This window comes from Salmo salar, chromosome 09 (assembly GCF_965601325.2).
Source record: "Salmo salar chromosome 09, fSalSal1, whole genome shotgun sequence".
Classification (NCBI taxonomy): domain Eukaryota; kingdom Metazoa; phylum Chordata; class Actinopteri; order Salmoniformes; family Salmonidae; genus Salmo; species Salmo salar.
In genome coordinates this window covers 133110160-133130853 of record NC_138299.1, presented here as the reverse complement: position 1 = coordinate 133130853, position 20694 = coordinate 133110160, and the positions used below count along the sequence as shown (strand labels likewise).

Genomic DNA, 20694 nt, shown 5'->3' with positions numbered 1-20694 from the left:
TTGGGATTTTATAGTTTCAATGAGCAAGGCAGAGGCAAAAAGCCTGATATTGACAGTGATGGTGCCACGATGGCAGGACCAGTGGAATAGAGCTACTAAGGGCAGGGATTTATTTCAAGTACAGAGGAAAGTCTGGGAGGGGAGGACGGCATGAAGGGGCAGAAGAGAGAAGGCTATTTTTACAAGGTTAAGGGTGGGACACAGCCGGTTGAATAAGACTTTAAATGGGATAGGAAATCATCCAACAGGAAAGTGTGATTATTGCCAGGAAACAGAGACAGTGGAGCATACATTGCTACAGTGTGGGCAGTATCAGAAGGAAAAAGAGAGGATGAGAGCTAGTATGAGGGAGAAGGAGATACAGGAAATTAGTTTTAAAAGTATATTGAGTAGAACTTCATTAGTTAGTCTCAAATATTTTATATTTTTTAAGATGAACGGGGCTGGCAGGATTTCGTTTCTCCCTGTCTCTGGCCCACACTCCAGTACAGTAGGTGGCGGTAATGCACCATGACGTTGGATTGTGAACCGAAGATAAACCCACCGAAGAAGAAGCCCAGGCATGCGCAAAAAGTGGCGCACCAAGTTCTCGCATCTGATTTTTCTGCATAGTTTGCTGTCGCCACTGTCTTGCACTAATTGTTCTACACATTTTGAAAAGAAACCAAAAGTTTTCAAAATATTACGTATTTTAGCACTAACTGATGAGAGGACAGCTTAAGTACTTCTCCCGGACATTACCCCTCCACTACAGTCCGCATTTCTGTGTCCAGACTGTAACAAAATAAGTGCATGACAATGTCAAGGTACGTTTACCCTTACTAAAAATAAGTGCCGTCAGTGTGCAGTATAACTGAAGAACGCTGTAGTATAACTAGATAGAGTGCAGTATACTGAAAATTCTGCATCCAAAATAACTTTTTTTTACCTTAGTAATATTCAAATCTAATTTTATTGGTCACATACAGGTGTTTATCAGATGTTGTTGCAGGTGTAGCGAAATGCTTGTTTCTAGCTCCAACAGTGCAATAATATCTAACAAGTAATACCTAACAATTTCACAACATATACCCAATAAAAATCTTTATTTAACTAGGCAAGTCAGTTAAGAACAAATTCTTATTTACAATGACGGCCTACCCCGGACGACATTGGGCCAATTGTGCGCCGCCTTATGGGACTCCAAATCACTGCCGGATGTGATGCTGCCTGGATTCGAACCCGATACTGCAGTGACGCCTCTTTGCTTAGATTCACGTGGCAATTGAAAATAGCTGAATTAAATAGGAAATATATTTTCGACAAATGATTTGAGGGAGTGCGCATATGCGGCTATTCTGTGTTGAGCAGTTAACAAAGAAATGGGTACTGCTATATGCTTAATTTAGAGTTATTTATGCAACTTTAGTTGTGATACAAATGTTGGGCTATATGTTTAGATGTTTAATACAATCTAAGGCTGCATGATGCGACTCTAATGATGATTTGAAAAAAGTTGCATGAAAGGCATGAGCTCTGCTTTCTTTTTTGTGCAGACTGTACACACTTCATCAGTCTCTCATTCACAATTTGACAAGCACTTGATAATGCCTCAAATTTCCCGGCTGCATCACCTTTGTGTGGCCATAATCCCCCTGCAAATATCCATGCCTTTTGCGGCCAGTGGCCGTTGTGCCCTTGGGCAGAATATAATAATTATGATCCCCTTCTCCCCGCTGCGTGCCGAAGCACCTCTCACTCACATGGCTCTCAGTCACGTGATCGGGTCTTTCTTACAGTCTACAAGTGAAGACAGACACATTGGAGAGGCAACTGCGTGCATCCTTATCCAATTACGAGGCGCATATTGAAGATTTTGGAAGAACTGTCCACATTTTACTTTTTCGTCAGCCAACAAGATGAGTAGGCCTAACGAAAAGCAAAAGCACTAGCCTAAGTCAATCTACTATCCCAAATTAATACAACCACAAGCATTAAAAAAACTGTTTAAGCTGTGAGCCTGATGCAACAGATGAGAACGGTTAGCTTAAAATGTTGATAAACTATTAGGCTATTTCTTCATATTATAAGCTCAGCAATGTGCACACAGCAGTATTACCAGGAAAACACCATTACCGGGAAAACACCATTCTCAAAAGTGATCACAAATGAGATTATGCATGTAATACTTTTATTATAAAGGAGCATTTTTATCTTCCCCAAACTTGAAACTCACGTGCTGCGTCTGTATGTCAGGCTCTACACCCATTGTAAATTGGATTAATTTTAAGAAGTTATTTTGCCACTTTAGTTGTGATACAAACCTTATCAAAACATATAGACCTATGGGCTAGGCTACATGAGGTGTGTGACTGATTAGAAAAAGTTGCAAAGAAAAGCATGCGCTGTTTGCCTTAAGCTGGGCATCATTCACAAGCCGTAATATATCATTCACAAGCTAATATTGTCACCCATCAGACTATTTTCGATTTAAACGTAACATATTCTAAATAATATACAGTACCAGTCAAAAGTTTGGACACCTACTCATTCCAGGGTTTTTTTTCTTCATTTTTACTATTTTCTACATTGTTGAATACTAGAGAAGACATCAAAACAATTAAATAACACATATGGAATCATGCAATAACCAAAAAAAGGGTTTAACTAATCAAAATACATTTTATATTTGAGATTCGTCAAAGTAGCCACCCTTTGCCTTGATTACAGCTTTGCACACTCTTGGCATTCCCTCAACCAGCTTCATGAGGTAGTCACCTGGAATGCATTTCATTTAACTGGTATGCCATGTTCATTTGTGGAATTTCATTCCTTATTGCGTTTGAGCCAATCAGTTGTGTTGTGACAAGGTAGGGGTGGTATACAGAAGATAGCCCTATTTGGTAAAAGACCAAGTTCATATTATGGCAAGAACAGTTCAAATAAGCAAAGAGAATCATCCATCATTACTTTAAGACCTGAAGGTCAGTCAATCTGGAAAATGTCAAGAACTTTGAAAGTTTCTTCAAGTGCAGTCGCAAAAACCATCAAGCACTATGATGAAACTGGCTCTCATGAGGACCGCCACAGGAAAGGAAGACCCATAGTTACCTCTGCTGCAGAGAATAAGTTCATTAGAGCCTGGAGGTATGTTGGGTCATTGTCCTGTTGAAAAATAAATGATAGTCCCACTAAGTGCAAAACAGATGGGATGGCTATTTGATCAAGAAGGAGAGTGATGGAGTGCTGTATCAGATGACCTGGCCTCCACAATCACCCGACAACCCAATTGAGATAGTTTGGGATGAGTTGGACCACAGAGTTAAGGAAAAGCAGCCAACAAGTGCTCAGCATATGTGGGAACTCCTTCAAGACTGTTGGGAAAGTATTCCAGGTGAAGCTGGTTGAGATAATGCATTGAGTGTGCTATTTCATAGTTTTAATGTCTTCACCATTATTCTACAGTGTAGAAAACAGTAAAAATAAAGAAAAACCCTTGAACGAGTAGGTGTGTCCAAACCTTTGACTGGTACTGTATGTGTGAAATTTGTTTTGATTTAGAATGGACCATTATCATGCACCTGTCTCAAAACAGGGGCAGCGGGGGAAAATACATGTGTATGCACTTAAATAGTGAATGGAGGATGCTTTTCCCATGTTTCATTTTTATGCGAGCCAGGTAGGCTATACTCCTGTTTTAAAGATAAGCAATGTTCTTAAAATTTGGAAGGTTGAGAAATAAATATAGTTGGCCTAGCCTATCGAAAGCTGATGGGATCCTCAGTTTTCTCACGCAATTGCATAGCCTAAATAAAGGTTGCGCAACATGAGCTCATGGGCTCTCATGAAGTTTTTGGATTAGATTTCCGATTGCATTTGCATTGATGTCAGAGTGATTAGAGGGACAATAGAGTGCTGAGTACCAGGCAGTTAGAACGTTTGGTAGGCTACTAATGAACATCAGCAGCATCAGAGCTTGGAGAAGCCTAATTACCATGACTAAACGGTCACATGGAATTTGACTGCCTTCATGACTCGTGAACGCCGGTGTGGCAGTAATGTGGTCACCGCAACAACCCAAAGCCTAGGCAGTCACTTCCATTTCCAATGTGTTGAAGGTGATATTAGCTATGCATCTGGCACTTACCGGCTCTTCAAATTGCCCCAAAAGCTTGAGATGTCAAGCGCAATAGTGACCTACAAGGGGACTGTGTCTGACTACCCGTGTCAGCTGGAGTTTGACTCCTCCCACTGCTTCAAGGTATGTTAGTGCAAACACGGCAGGGCTCTCCAACCCTGTTCCTGGAGAGCTACCGTCCATAGCTTTTCACTCCAACCCCAATCTAACGCACCTGATTCTAATAATTAGCTTGTTGATAAACTGAATCAGGTTAGTTACAAGAGGGGTTGGAGTGAAAACCTACATGAGGGTAGCTCTTCAGGAACAGCTCATAATAGGACTGCCCTCACCTAAGCATTTTTCATAAAGGCAGCATTGGTTGTTTCTGTTTATGTAGAAAAGTCATTTTGTTCCCAAGTGTTTTACTTGTGTATTCATATTGCTACAGACATTTCTAAAAATGGATTCCACACTACATTAGGTCAATGCACAAATTGTGTGGGTTGTCTGATATGCTAAGTGAATGTATAGTCCCTTTGATGTTTACTTTGTGTTGTGCAGAAAGACGCCTAGGGTCGATGGGGAGATGGCTGTTATCTTCCAGTGCTCTCTCTTCTCCCCAGACTTCTGCATCCAGAAGGTAGGTAACACTTTACAAAGGTAACACGTTAGCGTTGTTGCTGTGATAGCTCTATAATAGCAATGTAATTACAATTGTAACATGGTACCCAAAAGCAATCAGGGACTGTTTATTATCATAGGAGATAATGCTACTCTGCAAATACATCAACTGGCGTTTACTCAGGATCATTTGAATCCTGAACTGTGTCCTCTGCTCTCCCTTTTCAGTACGGCCACCTCAGCCCATTCTTGCTGGCCGATAAGCTGGGCTCCTCGGTGAATCAGTGCTCCAAGACAGGCAAAGCCCCAGTAACCTGTGGGGAGACCTAACTAAATACACCTGGATGAGATCATATCCATGAAGGAACCTCCTCAGAGGGCCAGGGTGTATGGCCCAATAATCTTGCCTTCCTGCTGAAGTGTGCACTTAATCACTACTTCCCACAAATCTAAAAGCATTGGCTTGTTGTTTTCCTGGGCTATTGGGAGTTTCCATATTTCTAGTGATAATTCCCGAGAATCCGGTGTTTGTTGGATATATTGGCACGGTGTTGTTAGGCACGAGACCAAGTCGAGGACCGGCAAACCATGCCAATATATCCAACAAACACTAGCTTCGAGGGCATTATCACTTGTATACGGGTTACCAACATATTCAAATAATGATCGACATATATTTTCATTAAAAACTTTATTTTTATACTTTTATTCGTACAATTTCATCCTTCCACAAGATATAGTCCCGACAAAAATCTAGGGTCGCTAGAGATGCGACCAAGTCGTTCGTTCTTTTTGTTCTGTATCTAACGACGCGACACAATGAGATAATGAGGCACGATTTCACCTGGCATAGAAAATGTTCTCTCTCGTTAGGACACTGTTGTTCAGAGGAGCTAGCCAACAACACAGCTAACACAATAACTTCTAACTGAAGCAGCAAAGACTTCAAGCTAGGTGCACTTCGTTTTGTTTTACCTTTGTATATATCCATAAAAATGATGCCAGCCGATTCATGATTTCGACTGGCTGAGAAATGCTACCTGCCTCTCTCTCTCTCTCATCCCTACTGCCGACCCCTACACGTTCATTACATTACTATGGGACAGTTGGAGATAGAATTTGAATATTGAAACAATGTTGCAAATGTCAGCGAGACAGACAGCAAGGTTTATACAAATCTCCACTGTTAAACTAAATGTAAGTCTAAAAGAAATGTGTGATCATGTCTAAATGCTTTTTATAGTGGAGATCAAGTTTATAAATTGCCTGGCTGGGCTGATGAGACAGTGGATTGCGCAGTCAGATGGAACAGAGTAAATGGGCATTTTAACGTCATAGATTTAGCCGGTGGTAACTTGTGGAATAGACACCAGCTGAAATGCGCTTTTAACCAATCAGCATTCAGGATTAGACCCACCCGTTGTATAATACCAGACATTTCCTTTCATATCAGTGAAGGGAAGTGAACAAGTGCACTTGATGGAGAGGCTATTTGGATGCACCCAATGTGACTGAAAATACATCCATTTTGCTGTCTGCACCTATGTAGCACAAATTATATAGAAAAGGTTGTAATGTTCCTTTTCAGACTAAAAAGCCTAATGTGCCTTGATTTAACATGTTTCTTCCCATGTCCAGCTCATAGAATTAAACAACAATAGTTATTTTATTAGGTGACATTTGGAGCATTACCTGGATAATACATGAGACCGTAACCTATATACCAACTTAGACACTGATGTGAACTCCTAAGGCCCAATCATTCAATGTAGAATATATTTTTTTTTTATACAGTAATTGTTAAATTGTCAAATTACAAATACACAGGCTGAAGGTCCCACCAGCCCATACACATAGATCACTTGACAAACACAAAAGAGGAGAGAAGGAAATAATTAAAGAAGACGCGACCCACGTGACTCACAGCGCAGGGTGCTTTCAAGATAACTTTAAACTTGGGTGGAAAAATTGTCAATTCATGACGTCAGTGAGCTTCAGGTCGGAAAGTTGGCGTTCTAGAAAGATGCTGAGTGTCTGACTTGGAATTCCGATTTGAATGACCATTAGGTGTTCACAGTTGTGTTGATCGCTCAGAAGTCTGAGATTCCCAGTTGTTTTGAATGCGGCACTAGCCAGACTAGCAGGGTTTCTACTAGTTACCACAGCCACAAAATCATAATTAGATTTTTGATGAGTTTAATAGTCACATGTACAGGGTTGCAGATGTAATTACAGGGTACAGTGAAACGGGGTAGCTGATTAGTGGTGGCTATTCAGCAGCCTGATGGTCTGGGGGTAGAAGCTATTGGCCAGTCTTACAGTTTTTGCCATGATGCTCCTATACTGCCCATGTCCGAGTGATGGAAACTGGAGAACAGGCCATGGCTGGGGTCCCTGATAATTCTTTTGGCCTTCCTGCAACACCTGGTGTTGTAGGTGACCTGGAGGGCAGGCAGTGTGTGTTCGGCTGAGCGTACCACCGTCTGTAGCGCCTTGCGGTCCTTGGTGGTAGAGTTGCTGCACCAGGCTGTGATGCATCCCGACAGTATGCTCTCGATGGTGCTCCTGTAGAACACTGTAAGGCCCCTCTGGGACACGCTGAATTTCTTCAGCATTCTGAGATTAGAGTCGCTGTCTTAAAAAATATGGAAACTAAAATGTGCTTTTTGGTGGTTTTAAGGTTAGGGTTAGGCATAAGGTTAGCAGTGTGGTTTGGGTTAGGTTTAAAATCACATTTTAAGAAGATATATTGAATAAATAAGCAGGGTTTATGACTTTGTGGCTGTGGTAACTAGTGACGACCAACTAGCACAACATGGTCCAGTTGCATAAAACATTTTAAAGCTGCAATATGTAACTTTTTGGGCGGCCCACTAAATTATAGTTATGTCATTCTCATTGAAAGGAACTCTAAGAAGGGATAGATCTGTTTTATGTGCACTGTTTCTATGCTTCTTGTTAAGTTATTAGGCGAGCTATTAGAATTTTAGTGGAGCGATTTCTGCATAGTGCATCTTTGTGTTTCCCTTCAAGGTTTACCATACCTAAGGGAATTATGTTGCATAGAGTCCCTCAAACATTTCCTTAGGTAAGGGCATAATTTAAGGGTTTAAGGTAGTTTGAAGGCATGTACTGCAGAAAGAATATCTGGTTAAAATGGAGACAACTTGATTCACTTGGCGTGTTTGAGTGGTAAGGTAAAAGGAGCCGACTGTAGACGGAAGGGGGTAAATATGCACCGACAGCAAGTCAGACAACTTGTGCTGTTTCTTGGAAATGCAACAATGGCAGACATGGCATTTGCCTTTGTTATTGCTGAAGAAGTGGATGCAATCGAAATACCACTTCTCCTACACGAAGCTGAACATGATCAACATGGTCCAAGGAATTAATATCCTGATAAGGACATAAGATACCAACCCAAGCTGCCTATTTCAACCTTTATGTTGCTTTTGTCAGTAAGAATGTGAAGAACAGAATTTGATTAAATCCCATAAAGGACAAAACACTCACTGTACAGAAAATGATTAAACTAAGCATGCACATCAGTTCACAAGTTACTGGGTAAACCATATGAAAAGGATTAGACTATACATGCACATCAGTTCATATAAGTTACTGGGTAAACAATATGAAAAGGATTAGACTATACATGTACATCAGTTCATATAAGTTACTGGGTAAACAATATGAAAAGGATTAGACTATACATGTACATCAGTTCATATAAGTTACTGGGTAAACAATATGCCAAGCAGTCAAATGCACTTGCTATTGACCTGGGGTACTGGGGTACTTGCTCATTAAGGGCCGGTTTCCCAGACACAGATTAAGCCTCTAAAATTGCCAGTGTAGAAATCCCTTAAAATAGCCCATGTATACTAATTGTAGGCTATACCATGGGACACAACATTACAGTCAGCTAAATAAATAAATAAAGAGAGTCGCACACTGTTTCTCTCTCTATATATACATAAACTTCCAGTAATTTATTGTGTAAAACACCAACACTATGCCTTCAGGGTAATGTCATGAATGCTTGAAACAGGTTGTACAGACAAACAGTGCAATTAGATCAACCAATGACAATAGTGAGGGGTGTGTCGTAATTATTAGGTTGATTAGAATGAATTGAGTGAAACTGTTAAAAGACAATAGTTTACAGCACATGGAATATACAGTTGCAGTCGGAAGTTTACATACACTTATGTCGGAGTCATTCACTTATGTCGGAGTCATTCAAACTTGTTTTTCAACCACTCCACAAATTTCTTGTTAACGAACTATAGTTTTGGAAAGTCGGTTAGGACATCTACTTTGTGCATGACACAAGTCATTTTTCTAACAATTGTTTACAGGCAGATTATTTCACTTATAATTCACTGTATCACAATTCCAGTGGGTCAGAAGTTTACATACACTAAGTTGACTGTGCCTTTAAACAGCTTTAGAAGCTTCTGATAGGCTAATTGACATCATTTGAGCCAATTGGAGGTGTACCTGTGGATGTATTTCAAGCCCTACCTTCAAACTCTGTGCCTCTTTGCTTGACATCATGAGAAAATCAAAAGAAATCAGCCAAGACCTCAGAAAAAAAATTGTAGACCTCCACAAGTCTGGTTCATCCTTGGGAGCAATTTTCAAATGCCTGAAGGTACCACGTTCATCTGTACAAACAATAGTACGCAAGTATAAACACCATGGGACCACACAGCCGTCACACCGCTCAGGAAGGAGATGGGTTCTGTCTCCTAGAGATGAACATACTTTGGTGCGAAAAGTGCAAATCAATCCCAGAACAACAGCAAAGGACCTTGTGAAGATTCTGGAGGAAACAGGTACAAAAGTATCTATATCCACAGTAAAACGAGTCCTATATCGACATAACCTGAAAGGCCGCTCAGTAAGGAAGAAGCCACTACTCCAAAACCACCATAAAAAAGCAATACTACAGTTTGCAACTGCACATGGGGACAAAGATGGTACTTTTTGGAGTAATGTCCTCTGGTCTGATGAAACAAAAATAGAACTGTTTGGCCATAATGACCATCGTTATGTTTGGAGGAAAAAGGGGGAGGCTTGCAAGCCGAAGAACACCATCCCAACCGTGAAGCATGAGGGTGGCAGCATCATGTTGTGGGGGTGCTTTGCTGCCGGAGGGACTGGTGCACTTCACAAAATAGATGGCATCACGAGGGAGGAAAATTATCTGGATATATTGAAGCAACATCTCAAGACATCAGTCAGGAAGTTGAAGCTTGGTTGCAAATGGGTCTTCCAAATGGACATTGACCCAAAGCATACTTCCAAAGTTGTGTCAAAATGGCTTAAGGACAACAAAGTCAAGGTATTGGAATGGCCATCACAAATCCCTGACCTCAATCATTAAGAACATTTGTTGGCAGAACTGAAAAAGGCTGTGCGAGCAAGGAGGCCTACAAACCTGACTCAGTTACACCAGCTCTGTCAGGAGGAATGGGACAAAATTCACCCAACTTATTGTGGGAAGCTTGTGGAAGGCTACCCAAAATGTTAGACCCAAGTTAAACAATTTAAAGGCAATGCTACCAAATACTAATTGAGTGTATGTAAACTTCTGACCCACTGGGAATGTGATGAAAGAAATAAAAGCTGAAATAAATCATTCTCTCTACTATTATTCTGACAATTCACATTCTTAAAATAAAGTGTTGATCCTTACTGATCTAAGAAAGGGAATTTTTACAGGATTAAATGTCAGGAATTGTGAAAAACTAAGTTTGTATATGTATTTGGCTAAGGTGTATGTAAACTTCCGACTTAAACTGTATTAGTCTATTATAATATGGAAACATAATTAGATATTGTACATAATATTAGCATCAACATTGTCACGAGAATTTTCATCCCAATGTTATTAACTCAAAACTCACTATATGCTTTTACCAATTCCCCAGGGGTTGTAAGGCCCCGGTTAATAGAAGAATTCGACAAAGTCCCAGAAGTCTGCAAAAGGTTAGTTCTTTATTCAGAGAGCTCTGAATATCATACAATGTACACAGCCTTTTATACCTAACATTTGGTCATACCATATGTCATACTCCTTACAAATGCCTCTTCTCTTCTTTAACACTGTCAATGCTTTTTTACAAGTCTTCTCCATCACATACATTGCTTATCATATCCTGCCCCATGTTACATAATCTACTGCAAACCCAATGGTTTCTCCCCTCCCTGGGTGGGGAGACCTCTTTCCTGTTATTAGTTTCACAGTGGTCATAAGTTGTCTGCTGTCTGTTAACAGTTCCCCTTTTCCTTGAATGTCTTACTTACATTGCTAAATCATTAAGCTTAAACCTTTCCTACACACACATTAGTACATTCATCTTATAATCACTCGGTTATACATTTTCAGGGTGAAATCATTTAGTCAAACCTTTAATCATATAATTTCCATTACAAACATACATCATTAAATTAATTTCACATATATGTAATTGTTTCCAATTTCTTTAAGAATATATTAATTTATAAGACTTGTTCATAAAAAAAAGTCATAAGGGCCTGAGATTAAAGTTCATATTCAGACCACTAGGGGTCAATGGTTTTAGAGATGTTGTCCAATAGGCCTCCCTCTGTAGTAAGCGGGTCTCCACTTAGCTCATCTCCTTGGTAGAGTAACATGCTCAATGCCTGTGTATTTAAGGGAGGAGATGGGATGGTTAGCTTCAACAAAGTGAGCTGCTACTGGATAGTCAGTGCTCTTACACCTGATTGAGCTGCGGTGTTCAGCTATGTGTTGTTTTAATTGTCTTTTCGTTAGTACTACGTAGGCTTTCCCACACGAACAGGTGAGATATATAACTCCCGTTGTATTGCATGAGATGATACCCCTCACAGGGACTTTTCGACCCGTATGTGGGTGTCTGAAGAAGGATGTTTTTGTAGTGCTGTTGCACTTGGCGCATGCGCCATATTTGTATTTCCCATTTGGAATGGGTGTCAAGAGTGTCTGAGTGGGCTCAGGGGGAAGGTCAGATCTCACTGAGCTATCCCCAATATTGCGACCACGCTTACAGACCACAAGAAACAGTATTATTGTTCACTCTGATTGGTCGAGGACCTACAACACCGCCTCTCTTATACCCTGATTGGCTTGATGAATGCACAGGAATGCTGCCATTGGTCTCTTCAACACCTCTACAGTTTTCCCACTGTTTTGTTGCATTTGCTAAGGAGCTCCGTTGAACTAAAGAAGGTAACGTTAGCTAGAAAACAACACACTAGGTACGTATTGAATACCATATACATTTATTTGTTAAGCGAATGATATTTAATAAATAGATGTAGCTTCTGGTGTTTGACAATTTATGTTGTCTGGTGGTGGTTAGCTACCTGCTGTCTCAGACACAGGACTCTGACTCTTGTTCTTGACACAGCTAGCAAGCTACTATAGCTACATTTATCAAACAATGTTGGCATTTTACCCCTCAAACTATTCATATCAGCAGGTATTTAGCTTGCTTGTTAGCTGACTAAGTCGTCTTCGGTTGGTGATTTGAGGCTGGCCACCTAGCTGGAGGAACCAACTTTAACTAGATAACGTTAGATAGCAAATGTCGCAATCCTTGGCAAATAGCAAGGCTAACAGTAGTTCGTGCAACGTTACCTGTTCATTATTAGTTCGTTAATTTAACCCAAGTTCCTATAACCATTTGTCGGGAAACTTATTAGCTACAAACATAAAACCAAACCGCAAGAGGGCTCTAAGTTAGCTAACGTTACTAGGGGAGAGTGGCGTAAATTGAGCTCAAGAAGTAAGTTGAGCCACCCTTCTATGAAACCATACACAAAAGGTGTCATTTGACCAAGTATTTAGTTTAGAGGTCATCATTTCATGGAGTCTGTGAAGGAAAACAACACATGGAATGGTGCTCAGCAAGTAAAATAACTAAGATTTTCACCAAGTCAATTTCATTTATTGTTAGATGTTTCATTACATTTGACATTTTAGTCATTTTAGCAGACGCTCTTATCCAGAGCGACTTACAGTAGTGAATGCATACATTGCATACATTTTTTTCCCTTTTTTTTTCTTTTCTTACTGGTCCCCCGTGGGAATCGAACCCACAACCCTGGCGTTGCAAACACCATGCTCTACCAACTGAGCCACACGGGACCCTTTCGTAATACTTGTATCAAAACCAAAGTAGATCATTTCTATACATCAGTTGGGGTCTCCTATAAGCTTCAATATGAGGTCCTAAACCTAGCATGAAACGGGGTTAAAATTAAGACAAAAAGCGGGTGTGTTGAATTGTGTTTGGGAAATAAAGATGGACATGGTTTTAAAAAGGTAATGGTAATATTTAATTCATTTACAGATATTTTTAGGCGGCATAACGTATACTGTCCTGCAGCTCAACTTATCCCATACCCAAGGTAAGTTGTGCCAGGAGACCACTTTTTTGGGGCAAAACTGTAACGTTTACTTGATTTCAGATTATTTCCAGGGATACACAACATCCTGAAATATATGTAGCCTAGATATCTTTGTTAGAAACAATACTATATTTCCCTTGACGGAGTGATGCTGAATGTAAAAAATTCAACTTACCCCACTCTCCTACTGGTTAACAAGTGCTTTCACAGACTGACAGCTGGCTAACAACACTACACAGTTAGCCACTACATTTACAATTAACAGTAACTAGCAATACTAACACATTACCTAGAAGACAGTCACTTTTGCATGGCACCGTTTCAAATTAGACACAAAAGGGAGATCATTGTAGTCTCATAACAAAGTTCCAGAGTTGGTGCATTGGTACCGCTTACCGTGCAGTAGCAGAGAGAACAGTCTATGACTTGGGTAGCTGGACAATTTTTAGGGCCTACCTCTGACACCACGTGGTATATAGGTCCTGGATGGCAGGGAACTCTGCCCCAGTGATTTACTGTGCCGTACGCACTACCCTCTGTAGCGTCTTCTGGTCAGATGCCAAGCGGTTGCCATACTAAGCAGTAATGCAGCCAGTCAAGATTCTCTCAAAGGTGCAGCTGTAGACATTTTTGAAGATCTGAGGGGTGATACCTTATCTTTTCAGCCACCTGAGGGGGAAGAGGCGTTGTCGAGACCTCTTCATGACTGTGTTGTTGTGTGGACCATCATCAGTGATGTGGACACAGAGGAACTTGAAGCTCTTGACCCGCTCCACTATAGCGTTGTTGATGTGAATGTAGTCCACGATCAGCTCCTTTGTCATGCTTATGTTAAGAGAGAGGTTGTTGTCTTGGCACCACACTTCCAGGTCTCTGACCTCCTCCCTATAGGCTGTCTCATTGTCATCGGTGATCAGGCCTACCACCGTCGTGTCATCTGCATACTTGATGTTTGAGTCGTGCTTGGCCACGCGGCCGTGGGTAAACAGGGAGTACAGGAGGGGACTAAGCACGCACCCCTGAGGGGCCCCAGTGTCGAAGGTCAGCGTGGCAGATGTGTTGTCTACTTTCACCACCTGGGGCGGCCCGTCCAGGATTCAGTTGCAGAAGGAGGTGTTCAGTCTCAGGGTCCTTACCTTAGTGATGTTCCTGGAGGGCATTATGGTGTTGAATTCTGAGCTGTAGTCAATGAACAACATTCTTACTCTTTGTTGCTTTAATGACAACCTTTAGATACTTTTATTTAGCAAAGGTAATATCTCATATTGGTATGTGATACAGGAAACGTATTGAAAATAAAAACAGACCTACATCCTAGTTATTGAATGTAATGTGTTTAGAACTCATAGGAGTGTGATTTGTCCCTAATCTTGGTTATATCAGGCAGGTTTGTTTGGGCGGGGACGGGGTTTACTGTGTTGCCTGTCAGGGTTACCGGAAGGCCTACATTTTTGCAGTGCAAAATGTTCTATTAGTACAACCAAAAGTGGTAGGAATCTGTTTTAGACCTTTTGTGTCCATTCTATGCCCTATATGGATTGTCTACTGGTCTCGGCCTTTATGGAAATAGAGACATAAATAGCAGGGTTTTATGGTCATGTTCTTTCCTCTGTAGGATAAAGACTTGGAGACAAAATGGCATCAGACTCCCCGCGCAGACCAAGCCGCTGTGCTGGAGGGGTTGTGGTGCGAGCACAAGCTGCCACGTAAGGACACACACACACACACACACACACACACACACACACACATACATACATACATACATACATACATACATACATACATACATATATATAGGTTTTCAGCTATTCCACCGGAGGGGGTCTGGGCTGCCAACCAATACAAGTTTCCCCTTGCAAAGACATGACATTACCTAACATCACATGATGGTTGTTATTAACCATCGGTTTCAGACATGCTTCAGTGCTATGGATCGATATGATCTGGTTCAATATATTTCCTTACCACTTTTCTGAGGTAGAGATTGCGTTACAAAGTGTTATCTACAACCAATTTGACTGAATTAAGTGCAAAGACAATACTTATACCTATGCATACACTACCTTCATGGCAATCATTTTAAACATTATACTTATAGGTATGTATACAGTACCAGTTGAACACACCTACTCATTCAAGGGGTTTTCTTTATTTATACTATATTCTACATTGTAAAATAATAGTGAAGATTCAAAACTATGAAATAACACATGGAATCATGTAGTAACAAATCTAAATGTATTTGAGATTCTTCAAAGTAGCCACCCTTTGCCTTGATGACAGCTTTGCACACTCTTGGCATTCTCTCAACCAGCTTCATGAGGTAGTCACCTGGAATGCATTTCATTTAACAGGTGCGCCTTGTTAATTTGTGGAATTTATTTCTTCCTTAATGTGTTTGAGCCAATCACTTGTGTTGTGACAAGGTAGGGGTGGTATACAGAAGCTATCCTTATTTGGTGAAAGACCAAGTCCATATTATGGCAAGAACAGCTCAAATAAGCAAAGAGACATGACAGTCCATCATGACTTTAAGACATGGAGGTCAGTCAATGCGGAACGTTTCAAGAACTTTGAAAGTTTCTTCAAGTGCAGTCAGTGTGTCCAGACTTTTGACTGGTACTGTACACATTCAGCAAGGTAATGCTCTTATGTTATTACAGTGAGCAGTCATATATGGAGAGTGTTGTGACCTTCCTCCAAGATGTGGTCCCTCAGGTAAGACTGTTTCAATTGATTGTCTTTTCTCCAGTAACATCAATGTATATTACATTTACATGTTACCATTAACCAGATTGACTAGTTTACTCAGGCTGTCAATGGTATTTTATAGGGCGTAATAACTATATTATTAACTAAATCACACATTATCCACAGAGATCCTATTGAAGTTCCTATATTTAATTCTATGACATGAATAGACTGCAGTAATAATTTCATCTCATTTAATTTTGTCTATTCAAGGCATACACAGGTGCACCCCCAACTGATGAAAAAGAGAAAATAGTTTGGGTCAGATTTGAGAAAGCTGACCTCAATGGTAAGTCTAAGAACAGTTTCAAAGCTTCCCCCCTCGACTGTCTTTTGTTCACCCTTGAGGTGGGGGCACACATTTTGATAACAAGTGATAACTTGCCTCATTATTATCTGGTATTTTAAATCTACAGATTAGGTTCAACTGTATGTATGTATGTATGTATGTATGTATGTATGTATGTATGTATGTATGTATGTATGTATGTATGTATGTATGTATGTATGTATGTATGTATATTTGGAGTGTACTGAAATATGCTGATAAGTGGCCTCTTAGAATGCCTGGGAAGAAAACAGTTTAAATATGACACATTAATAGTTCCTTTGGCAGGCATTGTTTGTCAACCATTTGATGGTTCATTTCTTGTAAGGACTTTGAGTGACAGGTCTGATGTATCTCAACGGCACGTGTGTGTGTGCGCACACACCAGATCTCTCCCTCAATCTGACAGCAGATGTGTTGATTAGACACAGCATCATTGGCTGTGTTTATTAAACATTCTACCATTTTAATGTTATTTACGCTATGGTCAATGTAAAGCAAATGGTTCCATAAGGAAGGAATCATTTAAATGCATTAAAAGCGGCTAGAGTTGACACGCATTGAAAGTAGCTAGAGTTGAATATTATTTAAAAGAATGCACTGGAACACTTAAACCCCAACCATTGTTCTACAATGTGAAACAGTTCATTCAAAAATATTGTTGAACTTGAACATGTTTCTTTGGACCAGGATTCATCATTTTAGATAGCAGCAACAAACATAGCAGTAAAATGTATTTTATAAACTGATTATACACAGAATATACAAAACATTAAGAACACCTGCTCTTTCCATGACAGAGTGACCAGGTGAATCCAGGTGAAAGCTATGATCTCTTATTGATGTCACTTGTTAAATCCACTTCAATCAGTGTAGATGAACGGGAGGAAACAGGTTAAAATAAGGATTTTTAAGCCTTGGAACAATTGAGACATGGATTGTGTGTGTGCCATTCAGAGGGTGAATGGGAAAGACAAAAGGGTTATGGTTGTAGGTGCTGGGGGGGTTGTGCAACTCAATGTTAAGGTGTTCCTAGTGTTTTGTATTCTCATTGTATGTTTGTGGGGAGTGATACATACACGACACAGGCACATAGAACAGTTGTGATGTCTGGGATGCAGCCCGCTACAGAAATGCCCTGGTTTGGATTAGACCCCCTCCCCCCTCCTTTCTTCACTGATTTGAACATATTGTAAATATCACTGTCAGGCAGCTCAATTTTGATAGTCAATTCAAATAAAAATACATTTTAATCAGTCTACAGAGTTGACTGAATAGACGTATAAACTATCAAAAATAAAGAGTCGCACACTCCATATATAAACTCCCAGTAATTTATTGGGTATTTACCAACGTTTCCGCATCATGTGCCTTCAGGGTAATGTCATGAATACTTGAACCAGGTTATGTAGACAAACAGTGCAATTAGTGCTACCAAAGACAATAGTGAGGGGTGTGTCATAATGATTAAGTTAATTCGAATTAATTAGTAAAACTGTTAAAAAACAATAGTTTATGACATATGAAATATATTAGGCTATTGTTATCATATAGAAACATAATTGAATATTGTACATAATATTAGCATCAGCATACATTATTGTTTTATTCAATTTCACATGTTTAATTGTTTGGTATTTCATTTCATATTTGTTCCATGTAATCTTTTGGTTCAACCTTAATGCATAATAAGCATCAACAGGGGGAACATATTAGGTGTATGCTAATAAGCTGTAGAAAGAATATATACAATTATAAGACTTGTTCATATGAAGTGCTTGAGATCAAACTCAGTATTGAGACCACTAGGGGTCAATGTTTTAAGATAGGATATCCAGTAAGCCTCCCTTTGTAGTAGTTGGATCTCAGTGTTACCTCATCTCCATGGTAGAGCAACATGCCTGTGTATTTGAGGGAGGAGATGGGATGGTTAGCTTCAACAAAGTGAGCTGCTACTGGATAGTCAGTGCTCTTACACCTGATTGAGCTGTGGTGCTCAGCTATGCGTTGTTTTAATTGTCTTTTCGTTAGTACTACGTAGGCTTTTGAACAGGTGATGAGATATTTTTATTATTTTGGTAGTTTTAATAGTTTATTTGCCATTAGTCAGCACCTCCACACAAACACATTTTTCTGGGTGTGCTCCAGCTCATGTTTTTTATTCGTATAGAAATGTATAACATCCCTGTGTGTTTTCCTGTGTGTCCATCAGATACGTCCCGCTCCCCAGAGTTCCTGGAGATGCACAGTGGCAGCAGTGACCCTCCTCTCTGCCTCATGATTGGTTACGCCGACGGGATGCAAATCTGGAGCATATCCGTGAGTAAAGACCACCTGTAACATAAAGACCACCTGTAACAAAGACCACCTGTAACACAACCAACTGGTGTTGAAGTCAATAGAAAGATGTTCATACAACGACAACAGACCACAGAGATGTTATCGTATCTCACTTCCAGTACTACTTGTCCCCCACTAGATGTCAGGATTTACCAGGGTGTTACAGCTATTCTCTTCTTAAAACGCTCCAGTCAATTCCAAGTCCTGACAACTTCTGCACCAATGGTCTTTCTAGGATCTGTGTTGTGGATGTTGAAATATGAAATGCAGGTCTTTGTGTTGTGGGTGTTGAAATATTTCATTTGAAGTGTAGAGCTGTTTACATTTGATGAGCAGGGTGGGTGCTTCACACAGGACACTACTCTCTCCAGGTCCCACAATTACAGGACACATAGCTCCTTTTGTGCACTAGGGCTGGGAATTGCCAGGAACCTCAGGATACAATATTATCACGATACTTAGGTGCCGCTACGATATGTATTGTGATTTTTATTGCAATTCGATGTTCCAAACATATTGCTCACCATATGTCTGCTGCAAAGGGACAAGAGAGAGCCATGAGAAAACAACAAGTTTTGATCGTCATGGAAATAAAAGTGTTGAAAAAGTTGCTCTCTATTTTAAAAAGAAGATGGAGAACAGGCTATGAAATTAAATACTTGAGTTTTGGTGCAGGTACAGCCAACTAGCACAAAAATAATATTGCGATATTGTCAAAACGATACGATATATTGTAAGAAATAATAGCCAAATATGTAACTATCACCCCCCCACATCACTATTGTGCACCCACACGGAGCAGACTTCCTTAATAGAGACATGCACAGGCCTCCAAGGTGAGGAAAATCATGGAGGTGAGAGACGGGCCACTCATTTCCTCCTCTCCTCCTCGCCTGTCACTGAGGAGGTAGACTTAGCCAACAAGATGGAGGACATTTGATATTCTTATAAGGTGGTTTGTTTTGATGTGACCTGTATCATCCCGGGGTCAAATATTTATGAGGATGAATATGGATTGAAGTAAAGTAAGAAACCAGTTATTGAGAAACGTAATAGTGTAAATGGCATTAAACTTTTTCCTGCAATTTTTTTCTTTTTTGTTTTTTGTTTTTTTTCAATTAAATTTTATTATTTTTTTGTAATTTTTTTTAGAATTTTTTTTTCACCCAGATTTGTATTCTTTAGAGTTAATATGAAAGCCCAACAAGGAGGAAATGTATTGGCTATTTGAAAGATCTGTTTTGAAACAACCATTTTTTTCAACCACAGTAAATCTGATTCCAGGAATATTGAGAAATTCTCTTGGAAAATCATTAGAGGAATTTGTCAGCTCTATAACTTCACAAATAACCCGCAACTCTGCAACGGCCTCCATTTAGGACTAGCAGGTTTCACGTGCAAGCTGTCACAGAAACATGCAAACTTAACATACAGTTGAAGTCAGAAGTTTACATACACCTTAGCCAAATACATTTAAACTCAGTTTTTCACAATTCCTGACATTTTAATAGTAGTAAAAATTCCCTGTCTTAGGTCAGTTAGGATCAACATTTTATTTTAAGAATGTGAAATATCAGAATAATAGTAGAGAGAGTGATTTATTTCAGCTTTTATTTCTTTCATCACATTCCCAGTGGGTCAGAAGTGTACATGCACTAAGTAAGACATTCAAGGAAAAGGGGAACTGTTAACAGACAGCAGACAATTTATGACCACTGTGAAACTAATAACAGGAAAGAGGTCTCCCCACCCAGGGAGGGGAGAAACCATTGGGTTTGCAGTAGATTATGTAACATGGGGCAGGATATGATAAGCAATGTATGTGATGGAGAAGACTTGTAAAAAAGCATTGACAGTGTTAAAGAAGAGGGGCATTTGTAAGGAGTATGACATATGGTATGACCAAATGTTAGGTATAAAAGGCTGTGTACATTGTATGATATTCAGAGCTCTCTGAATAAAGAACTAACCTTTTGCAGACTTCTGGGACTTTGTCGAATTCTTCTATTAACCGGGACCTTACAACCCCTGGGGAATTGGTCAAAGGATATAGTGAGTTTTGAGTTAATAACATTGGGATGAAAATTCTCGTGACAATGTTGATGCTAATATTATGTACAATATCTAATTA

The 20694-nt window shown here is 39.9% G+C and overlaps 1 protein-coding gene and 1 long non-coding RNA gene across 7 annotated transcripts in view; both read left to right on the top strand.

The window, feature by feature from the left end:
* The first annotated feature begins 319 nt into the window (after positions 1–319).
* Positions 320–5422, top strand: LOC106612924 (uncharacterized). The gene is made up of 4 exons (XR_001330394.3): positions 320–806; positions 4098–4240; positions 4661–4739; positions 4949–5422. It is a non-coding gene; the product is annotated as an uncharacterized LOC106612924 (long non-coding RNA).
* A 6396-nt stretch (positions 5423–11818) lies between these two features.
* LOC106612862 (BCAS3 microtubule associated cell migration factor) overlaps positions 11819–20694 on the top strand; it is a 342172-nt gene continuing 333296 nt past the window's right edge. Inside the window, exons 1-6 of one of the 6 annotated variants that reach the window (XM_045724533.2) lie at positions 11873–11986; positions 13084–13141; positions 14757–14847; positions 15808–15862; positions 16109–16184; positions 18436–18542. In XM_045724533.2, the coding sequence (XP_045580489.1) occupies positions 14777–14847; positions 15808–15862; positions 16109–16184; positions 18436–18542 (309 nt within the window). In that variant the 5' untranslated portion in view covers positions 11873–11986; positions 13084–13141; positions 14757–14776. Of the gene's footprint in view, positions 11987–13083; positions 13142–14756; positions 14848–15807; positions 15863–16108; positions 16185–18435; positions 18543–20694 lie in introns of all 6 variants that reach the window. The other 5 variants (XM_045724534.2, XM_045724538.2, XM_045724532.2 and 2 more) reach the window with 5 other exon arrangements.